We start from the raw sequence: 10000 nt of genomic DNA, 5'->3' as shown, positions 1-10000 counted from the left end.
CTAATTCGATAACTGGCTTAAGTCAATTGAACGTTTCGTTTTTATTCCACGTTATATACAAGCAATGACTATGCGTTCAAAATGTATGTTTATTCAAATATTACATTAAAATTATTTTATATTTAATCCGTGTCACAGGTTATCTATCGTTTAAATAAATAAATTATTTACTTAAATATTAATTCATTATATTCTACGTACATCGTATATCGTTTAAATAATTATAAATTAATTGAAAATATTAATTATTTAAAGTTAGCCGTATGAAAAGCAAGAGCTTCGATGTTCACTCGTCGAAGTGTAATAGGAAACTAACCTAAGTACTAACAAAGTCAATTGAGCGTTCGTTCTTTGTTGATATCGATTGTAAACAACGATCGCGTGCTCGAAACATAAAATTATTATTGATACGTGTATTGAATTAAAATTATTTTATATTTGATACGTTTTACGTTTGAATGAATATATAATATGTAAAACTATTTAAATTATTTAATATGACGTTTAATCATTGGAATATAAAAGAAGATTTTTACGATAATTATCGATCATTCGAGATTTCGTTTTTGATAATTATGTGATTTTTAAATAAAAAGAAATGCATTTTTTTTTCTTTTTTGTATCAAATATACAGAGCTTTGATCATTATAAATTATTATTATTATTATTTTTATCAATTATTATTAATTTAATTATTAATTTTAGTAGAGTAGTACGTGAAATGATAGGTTATCTTTATTTTTTAAAATTTTAATTTACTATCTAATTTAATTAACATTCAAAGAGAAATAAAAATACACACACACACATACATATTTATTTGTAAAAATAGATATATAATTATGACATTAAGATAAAACTAACAAAAAAATAATTTCAGTTTGTTAAACAAATCGTCTCTTCTATTTAACGGACACACATACACACGCGCGTACATATACACAGCACACGCCCCTATACACTTTATATTTCATTGAAACATTTTATACGAAAATTAATAGAGTGGGGATAGAAAGCTTCTTTTCTTTTACCGCGAAATTCAAAGGGAGTCATTATATGAAATATAATGAATCCTTTTTCCTTTTATTTGTTTTTTTTTTTCCATTTGAAAAATATCTGTCAAAAAACAGCATTTACGTCAACAATGAATAATTCTTGATTGATTTTTATTTTAACAAGATTTTATTTTCGAAAACGAAAGTTTTCAGCGAAGCACACGATTTTTTTCGAACTTCTTGGAGAGAAAAAACAAAAAAACGAAAGTTTTGTTTTTTTTTATTTTTTTTTTTAATTTTTTTAATTTTTTTAATTTTTTTATTTTTTTAAGGAAATAAAACTTTTACGAAAAATGAAAAGAAAATAAATTTCTTCTTCGAAATCGGTCAATAATTTTATGCCACTGTATTCGTTAATTGGTACAAATCATTATTATAAAACCAGGAATAATGAAATCCACCATGGTCGCCATATTACTCGGCCATATTTGATTTCGTAAGTATTACAATATTTTCTCTTATTTAGGATCAAATTTGCGTTATTAAAAAAAAAAAAAAAAAGAATAAATAAATATAGAAAGGAAAATTAAAAGAAAAAAAGAAGAAAGAAAAACATCATATCACTTCGTATTTGCAAATTTATCGTCTTACGTAGTTTATGCATGTGTATATAAATCTTTTTTATAAAATAAAAAAAATATATATATATATATATATAAACAAAAAATTATTTTGCAATCAAAAATAAACGTACACAGATGGTCCTCGTCGTCGTCTTCGTCGTCGGACGTGGTCGTGGACGATTGTCGAACAAAAGACGAACTGTCAGAATAAAAAAATTACTTGACGAAGTAAATAAGATAACGTGACGTGTTAAAGGTCAATTAGAAAAGACAAGTGGGATGTCATTCACTAAAACAGGCGTTCACCATTTTATCGAGATCACAATTAAGGTTCCAAGTTTGTAATCTTGAGAATACGAACGATCCTAACCTCTTTATATCGCTGTTAACATGGGTAAGCATTTGCAATATGTTATCATTAAATTTATATATATATCCGTATAAAATATATTATTAATCGTTAATACGTTCAGTTCGAACGTTTTCATCGTACTGAAATCGATAAAGTTACAAGCTCTGTTAAATGCATTATTTTATTATTTTTTTTTTTTTTTTTTTCCTAATCTTATCTATGAGTAAGTCTTGAAAGGTTGACTCATTGATGAATCCAATCATTCTTGTCATAGTTGTAACATAGACATTGTATGATATTTTATTTTATAATAATGTCGGAAAGTAGATTAAATGAGATCTCTGAATTTTTACCATTACGTAGAAATTTTCTAAGTGACATAAGTTTAGGAAGATATTCAGAACGTAGCCTGCATGAAAGTCATTTAGAAAATAAATCTTATCGTAAGTTTCGTTATATCTTAAACCAATCTTTTATATATATACATATAAGAAAACATTAATTCTTAATCAATGATAAAATGACAATATTATTGTTGATAAATATAATTAAATGTTATTTCATTTTAGGAAACATGTGCAATGATTGTATGGCCAGAGTGCCTTATGCAACTCTTATAGCAACTATTATGTGTTGTTTGGGTGTTGGAATATTTTGTGGCACTATGTACAGAGGTGTTACTATATGTTCTCTTATGATGGATCAGGTATATATATATATATATGTTATTTGTTTTATAACCTCTAAATATTTTAAATATTAGATTGGAAACTATGAAACGGGCGTTGAATGAAAATAAAAAAACAAACTAAACAAAAAACCTCCCGTTTCATAGTTTCCAATCTAATATATAAGTATTAAGTTGGAATAATACTTATATATTAGGTTGGAAACTATGAAACGGGCGTTGAATGAAAATTAAAAAACAAACTAAACAAAAAACCGCCCGTTTCATAGTTTCCAACCTAATAGCATGTTAAAACATATAATATATATATATATTTTCATATTAATATTTTCCAAAGGTATTTCATTTGAGACTTGGCTGGTTGGAAGCATTACAATTGGTTCTTGCTATAATAGGAGCTAGCATGGCTGCTTTAGGGTTCATGATTTTATGCGTTGGTTGTCTTGCAACAGGTGCAACAAGACATAAAGTATATAGAGCATGGCGATCTAGAGTAGGAGGTCGTATTTCATGTGCTGTTGTGAGTAGATATTATATATTTTTTTATTTATGCATTTTACCATAAACTTTATGAGCCAAGTAATAGTATAGATTGAATTTCTTTTCAGTTCATGACCATTACATATGTATCGCAATTGATCTGGCTTGTTATATTTGCAATTTTAATTGTAATCACATTTCTGTTTACTATATTTTGGGGATTGTGCAGTAATCCTCGTGTTCAGTCTCTCGATCAATGCATCGATTTTACTCAATTCAGTAAGCTATTGTACATTTTCTTTCTATTTTTTTCTTTCTATATATAAATAATATCTGTAAGCTTAACGATACGATAAAATAATTTATTTCTTATTTATATACATATATATATATATATATATTTTTTTTTCTTTTATATAGGTTTTCTATTTCCAAATAATACAAGAACGGAAGACATGAAAGTTTGCGGATCTCAGGAAGTCAAACTATTTTGTAAAGATTTCGTTCAAAATGCAGAAGTGATGTTTATTTTGGCAACAATTGCCGCAATATTGGCGATCCTAAGTTTAACGCATTATTTAATGTGTTTGTCTGCCAATTATGCGCACATACGTGATCATGAAAAATTTCAAGAATTACAAGAATTACAATATCTTCAAGATCCCGGGGATCCAGATTCTCCTCAACCTGGAATGGGAACTTTAAGCTCTCATCATCATGCTAAAGATAGATTCTAGGATACAGCCCGTGAGATCTTCGCTATGAATCCATTATAACATTGACTGCTTCTATCCTATAGAAGCTTATAAAAATTCAGAACTGGATTGACAACATTAATTCATTAATCTTTCATTGTACCTATTACTCAGTATTCTACCATAATCGAATATTAGTCGCAGTAGTTTACTGATTCAGAGGATCTTACGGGAATACTCTATGCCGTCCATTATCTGCGACTGTTTTGTAAGCATTTTATTTTTTTTTTTACATTCCTTAAGTTTTTCTTTTTTCTTTTTTTTTTTTTTTTTTTTTTTTGTATATCGTTTAATAGTATATTATCATTTATTTTAATTTTTATTTTTCAATATTTTTTATTATAATAAGTAATCTATAAAAGATACAATGAATAATGACTTCAGAGATATATAATCTATGAATGTTATATAAAACTCGACAATATATTATTAAGATTGAAAGAGATATATGCACAAAGTATTCATAAAAATGAATAGACATATCCTGAAAAATATATCTCATATTTTATTATATTATAAATTATTCCAAGTAATCATTTTATTTCGCTACCTTCTCTTTTTTTTTTTTTTTTTTTTTGTTTTTTACTTGTTATTATTCGTGTGTTCATTAAATTAAAATTATTATTATTTTATATATACATATGTAACAATTTTTTTTTCTTTTTTTTTTTTTAGTAAATTCTAAAATATATATATATTACAGTCATAAAAAACTTAAGAAATAATGATTCTCAAAATAGTATATTTTATTGATGAATAATTATATATATATATATATGTAATATTTTATATATATATATATATTGTCTTTATAATAATCATCTATTAATGTATTAGTCAATACAAAGCACAATTTCAATAATAATTAATAATGAAAGGACAATATAATTTAACATAAAGAAATACTTGGGTGTGCAAAAGTGCCAAATTATTAATGAAAAAAAATTGAATTATTAAAAAAGAAAAGAAATAAATAACATGTTTATTGCATGTTAATGTTTAAAAAGATGAAGGAAAGAAAAAAAAAAAGAGAGAAATTTTTTTAATAATATACATATAAAACTAAGTCTGACTTATGGATATTTCTTTGCCTACTTGATTTATTAATACATATACATATATATATATATATATTTGTGTTTTAATTTTGAGAAATATATATTTATATGTATTATATTCTATAATGACTTAACTAACAGACTGATTATATGTATTACATATTCAGTACAAAATTAATTTTTATTATTACATTATAAATATGTAATGTAACTGCTGCACATCGATTTGGTAAATTAAATTATATCAATTAATTTTGTTTCTTATACTTTATATATATATATGTATATATATATATATATATATATATTTAAAAGCACTTGTATGTTATGATGTATTACAAAAATAAAAAAAGAAAAAAAAAAGAGAAGAAAAAAAAAACAAAAGAAAAGAAATAATTAAGTTGAACATAATGCATAAGAATTTTTGAACAATTATATTTCCAAATAATCATTGGTATAAACAAATTTATTTATTTATTATTTTTTTTTTTTTGTTTTTTTTTTTTTTTTATTTACAATTATCACTTTCATTTTGTACAGATTTTTAATTGGTTTGTATATACTCGTCATCAAATTGAAAATCCAATTCGAGATCGAGCGCACTGATTTCTTGCAGTGTGTTAATAAATGTATATCGTGAAAATATCATATATAATTTTCTAAACCAAACATATTGAGACTTGTGTGCTTTCATGGCGTTCTATAAAGTGAGAAAAATATATCTTTAATCTTCAGTGGGGAAAAAAAAAAAAAAAAAAAAAAAGAAGAACGAAAAGGAAAAAAAATTTTTTCATATTTGCTTGTTAGAAAAATTTTTTTGTGAATATATTCGAACTTACTCTTATATTTTTTCTTTGTTCATACGTAAGTAAATACCAATATGATGCAGAAAGTAAACTGATTGGTAAATCTAAGAGCTGTACATATTTTCTAGCAATATTCACAGATTCCAACGCATATAACTTGCAATCTGCAATTGATTTTCACTACTCGTTATTCACAATTCCTTTTTGTTAAATTAATTATAATTAAATATTAATGATACTAACAAGATGGAACTTTTTTTTCAATACATAAAGCGGCAATTGCAAAATAGAGAGAGATATGATTTTTATGCTTGCTTACACCATATTTATCAAAAGTAATAACAGCATCAATCTTATAGCTCTCTATATAATGTAATATACTTTCAGCTAAAACATCGACAGGCCATTTTATAGATTGACTGTCCGGTAATTCGCTGCTCCTATACATTAATTCATCAATTTGATAATTGTTGATCAAATTTATATGGAACGCGTTGATAAATACTATTACTTACATTATAATTGTTACATTTGCTTCTGGTATACCGAGTAATTTTGTACAATTCCATAATTCTTCTTTCCTCTGTTTATTTCCACCTACAATAAGACTTATAAACATCAATAGATACAATGTTTATGCACTAAACTTGTAACTATTTCAATAAACATTTCAATTAAATCATATATATCATATATATTATAAAATAATTCTATATATATATATATATATATACCAAAAGAAAAGCATAGTAGATATATATTGCTGATCTTTGATCGAGTGACCCAATATATCATAGGTCCAAAAAACATAACTTCATCATCTGGATGAGCAGTAACTAATAGTATTCTACGGGGAGGACCAGGAAGTTGCCATGCAGTATGATTAACTCTTTTTAAGATTACATAGAAAAATATACAAACGCAAATATACGCGAGAAAAGCTATTAACAATTGCCAAGAAATTTCTTTGATATAATAACACCACCAACAAACTAATTCATTAATTTGATCATTCAAGTACTCTTTTATTAAATCAATATTTAATAATTCTAACATCCACATATTTATATTTGATAATTTTTTAAATGAACATATATATATATATATATATGTATATATATATATATGTATATGTACAAATATAAATATTAACTTCTAATATAAAAAATTAAAATAGAAATCATTTGGTTGAAATATTGAGGTTATGTTATTATTGGTAATTCTTGTAACTAACTTTGACTTTTATACAGATGACATCTTATCATTCTTTTACGATAATTAATAATTAATATCTTTTTTTGTTGAATGCACATCGCGAAATATAAATTTATATATTTTGTTTACTACTAAATAATTGTGAAATAATATTTGTCAAATTATATAATCTAATTAATATTAAAGATATTAAATTTATGATATGTCATTTATATAACACTTATTAAATGATTCACAAATTTTTAATATAAATAATCTTTAATTGCGTGAGCATTGTGTAATCTTTTTACGAACGAGGTAAGGATTTAAAATATTTTTTATGACAAGGATACCACCATCTTAAATATTAACTTTAATCTTATCTTTCGTTCAATCGATGAAAGTTGTAGACGGCGTTATGGTATTACAAAAGAGCCTATCAGAAGGTTACAGATGGCGCTATAGTATTAAGAAATGACCAATCAGAAGGTTGCAGATGGCGCTGTTGTATCAAGCAGCGGCCAATTAGAAGATTTCAGATGGTACTGTATTACTATGCGTATTATTACTTTACTACGAAATATAGTGTCAAAGTAAGTGATAATTGTTTGTCATGTGTTCGTCTTTTGAAGAAAAATTAATAATAATTATTACAAGTTATATCACGTAGAAACATATGTCATTATTATTAATGCATTTACTTAATTATTATGTATATATTTTACAGAATGGATTAACGTCATTTACAAATATATCTTTGAAGAGGTTAGGTGGCAAAGGTTATGTGAATAACATTGAAAAGTTGGCTTGATAAATATACTAATTCTACGATGGTTAATAAAGATGGAAAGATAGATCTGTATCGTGATACTCCTATAAGATATTTAGGTAATATTAATGAAATTATTAATCATTGTCATTTCAATCTTTATTAATCGTTTCAACTTTTCTTCTGCTGTTTACAATTTCATTGATTAAAAAATATTACATTTAATAAATAAAATCAATATTATTCATTCCATTCAATTGATATTATTCGTTATATTATTATATTAGGTTATTATTATATTAGGTTATGCTAATGAAGTTGGAGAGGCATTTCGACACATGATTCCAAGATCAGTAGTATGGTTAACTTATGTTATTTCTTCCGGTTATGTCTTAGCTGATACGATAGATAAAGGTTATCACGTGTATCAGGTAAAATGATTTTATCTGTTATTAAAATTAAAAAAAAAATATATATATATATATATACACATATGTATATATTTAAAATCATTTTTATTTACAGAATGATCAAACTTCGCAAAAGATGAAACATGTTATGCTATCAACTGCGGATACTTTATTATGGCAGTCATTTGCATCCGTCATAATTCCAGGTTTTACTATTAACAGACTTTGTATGGCAGTACAATATGCTCAAAAAAATGCAACTAACTTAATTTTAAAGAATCCTTGGTTACCGACAATTGTCGGTTTATTATCTGTACCGCTTATAATACATCCTATAGATTATGTCGTAGAAGAAACGATGAATACTACTTATAGAAAATGGATCGATCATTATCCTAAACGCAGTAATGACAAAGCTAGAGATGAATAATAAAAAAAAAAAAAAAAAAAAAAAAAAAAAAAGCGGGAAAAAGAAAAGAAAAAAGAAAAGGCAAAGCCATAATTCAATATAAGTGCACTTTAATATTTCGAGTACAATAATTGGTCTTATCGATCTTTATACGTTTTTTTTCTTTTTTTTTTTTCTTTTTTTTTTTTTTTGTTAGGTGCTTAAGATATGAATAAAATTAAATAACGATAACATTGTAAATTGTAATATCGAATCGATGAAATTTTATGATTCAAATATATTTAATATTTATGCTATTATCAGAGTTTCATGCTCTTGACGCACAATAAAACAATGTGTTCAACGTGTTCTAACGTATTTGGGAATATTCATTAGTTTTTATTTTGTTGAAAAAAAAAAAAAAAAAAAAAAAAAAAAAAAAAAAAAAAAAAAGAAAAAGTTTCTCTCTCTTCCTTTCTTTCTTTTACTCTTCATTTCTTTTTCCTTTTTTTTTTCTTTTCTTTTCTTTTTTTTTTTTTCATTCTTTTTTTTTCTATTTTTTTCTTTCTTTTTGTACAATCCAATACGATTCAGTATAACGTCGTTCGCTTTAGCACTGTGATTGATAGAGATTTATTATAAATGTGAATACGTTCGTTAATCACAGGATATAGATTTTCTTTTTATTTAATATTTTATTTATCAACGATAAATTAATATTATCAAGTAAAGCGGAGTAATCGACGAATCGAATATTTTTACGATTCGAATTTTATTCATTTGTCGTTTTGTATTTATCGTTTTTAACGAATACGACGTGGACAAACGAATTGCCTGTCATACCACAGTATGACACACATATATATATATATATATATGTGTGTGTGTGTGTGTGTGTGTGTGTGTGTGTATGTATGTATATGTACATATATATATATATATATATTTCTTTTCTTTTTTTTTTTTTATTCCTCTCGTGACTGATTTTTTTTTCCTTCCATCAGCGTTACAATCAACGTGTCAATCAAGAAGAAAAAGTGATCGTATTTCTTTTGAAAAATTGACGGTAGGTGGATTGATAATAGAAACGCGTGAATGAGAAACTGCATTTACAAAGATAAATATAAAATTTTACTTTTCAAGCGCTTATTAAAATTTTAACATTATGTACAAGAAGAAATGGAAAGGGAAAGGGAAGAAAGAAAAAAGAAATAGAAAAGGGGGAAAAAAAAGAAAAAAAAAAAAAAAAAAAAAAGAAAAAAAATTGAAAACTGAGGGGAAAAAAAAGATAATAATAATAATAATAATAATAATAATAATAATAATAATAATAATAATGATAAGAAGAAGAAAATTAGTTTAATTTTACGGAAGAAAGAGAAAGAGAAACAATTTGTTTTTTAATCGTGGGCCACGGGTGACCCACATGGCCTGAACGGACTCGTTTAAAAATCGTGGCCCACGGGTGACCCACGCGGCCTG

The 10000-nt window shown here is 25.1% G+C and overlaps 3 protein-coding genes across 5 annotated transcripts; 2 read left to right on the top strand and 1 right to left on the bottom strand.

The window, feature by feature from the left end:
• The first annotated feature begins 1347 nt into the window (after positions 1 to 1347).
• On the top strand, positions 1348 to 4464 carry LOC124957346 (neuronal membrane glycoprotein M6-a). Of its 2 annotated transcripts, XM_047514322.1 has the most exons (6): positions 1348 to 1491; positions 1754 to 2012; positions 2540 to 2676; positions 2996 to 3178; positions 3267 to 3417; positions 3559 to 4463. In XM_047514322.1, exons 2-6 carry the CDS (start codon positions 2009 to 2011, stop codon positions 3873 to 3875), a joined length of 792 nt encoding a protein of 263 aa, XP_047370278.1. In that variant the 5' UTR covers positions 1348 to 1491; positions 1754 to 2008; the 3' UTR covers positions 3876 to 4463. The 2 variants fall into 2 exon arrangements, with proteins under 2 accessions (XP_047370278.1, XP_047370277.1); XM_047514321.1 differs by lacking the exons at positions 1348 to 1491; positions 1754 to 2012 and adding an exon at positions 2092 to 2413 and having other exon boundaries at positions 3559 to 4464.
• Positions 4465 to 5281: 817 nt separating this feature from the next.
• On the bottom strand, positions 5282 to 7344 carry LOC124957348 (N-acetylglucosaminyl-phosphatidylinositol de-N-acetylase). The gene is made up of 5 exons (XM_047514323.1): positions 6492 to 7344; positions 6273 to 6354; positions 6001 to 6197; positions 5791 to 5921; positions 5282 to 5651 (listed from the first exon to the last, which is right to left on the bottom strand). The coding sequence occupies exons 1-5, from the start codon at positions 6817 to 6819 to the stop codon at positions 5496 to 5498; spliced, it is 894 nt and encodes a 297-aa protein (XP_047370279.1). The 5' UTR covers positions 6820 to 7344; the 3' UTR covers positions 5282 to 5495.
• Positions 7345 to 7393: 49 nt separating this feature from the next.
• LOC124957349 (mitochondrial fission process protein 1) lies at positions 7394 to 8896 on the top strand. Of its 2 annotated transcripts, XM_047514324.1 has the most exons (4): positions 7394 to 7544; positions 7679 to 7839; positions 8024 to 8151; positions 8246 to 8896. In XM_047514324.1, the coding sequence occupies exons 2-4, from the start codon at positions 7782 to 7784 to the stop codon at positions 8558 to 8560; spliced, it is 501 nt and encodes a 166-aa protein (XP_047370280.1). In that variant the 5' UTR covers positions 7394 to 7544; positions 7679 to 7781; the 3' UTR covers positions 8561 to 8896. The 2 variants fall into 2 exon arrangements, with proteins under 2 accessions (XP_047370280.1, XP_047370281.1); XM_047514325.1 differs by lacking the exon at positions 7394 to 7544 and having other exon boundaries at positions 7551 to 7839; positions 8008 to 8151.
• The last annotated feature ends 1104 nt before the right edge of the window (positions 8897 to 10000 follow it).

This window comes from Vespa velutina, chromosome 25, assembly GCF_912470025.1.
Source record: "Vespa velutina chromosome 25, iVesVel2.1, whole genome shotgun sequence".
Lineage (NCBI taxonomy): Eukaryota > Metazoa > Arthropoda > Insecta > Hymenoptera > Vespidae > Vespa > Vespa velutina.
Note: the sequence above shows the minus strand (reverse complement) of the source record. Positions and strands in the feature narration are given on the sequence as shown.

Bases quoted from the DNA above. Each gene is read 5' to 3' on its own strand.
- LOC124957346 (XM_047514321.1), top strand. From the start codon at position 2,263: ATGATATTTTATTTTATAATAATGTCGGAAAGTAGATTAAATGAGATC. The intron at 3,179-3,266 runs GTGAGTAGATAT...ATTTCTTTTCAG, and splicing joins GTCGTATTTCATGTGCTGTT to TTCATGACCATTACATATGT. The intron at 3,418-3,558 runs GTAAGCTATTGT...TCTTTTATATAG, and splicing joins CATCGATTTTACTCAATTCA to GTTTTCTATTTCCAAATAAT.
- LOC124957348 (XM_047514323.1), bottom strand. From the start codon at position 6,819: ATGTGGATGTTAGAATTATTAAATATTGATTTAATAAAAGAGTACTTG. The intron at 6,355-6,491 runs GTATATATATAT...GTCTTATTGTAG, and splicing joins TCTACTATGCTTTTCTTTTG to GTGGAAATAAACAGAGGAAA. The intron at 5,922-6,000 runs GTTAGTATCATT...AATCAATTGCAG, and splicing joins TGAAAAAAAAGTTCCATCTT to ATTGCAAGTTATATGCGTTG.
- LOC124957349 (XM_047514324.1), top strand. From the start codon at position 7,782: ATGGTTAATAAAGATGGAAAGATAGATCTGTATCGTGATACTCCTATA. The intron at 7,840-8,023 runs GTAATATTAATG...TTATTATATTAG, and splicing joins TACTCCTATAAGATATTTAG to GTTATGCTAATGAAGTTGGA. The intron at 8,152-8,245 runs GTAAAATGATTT...TTTTATTTACAG, and splicing joins AAGGTTATCACGTGTATCAG to AATGATCAAACTTCGCAAAA.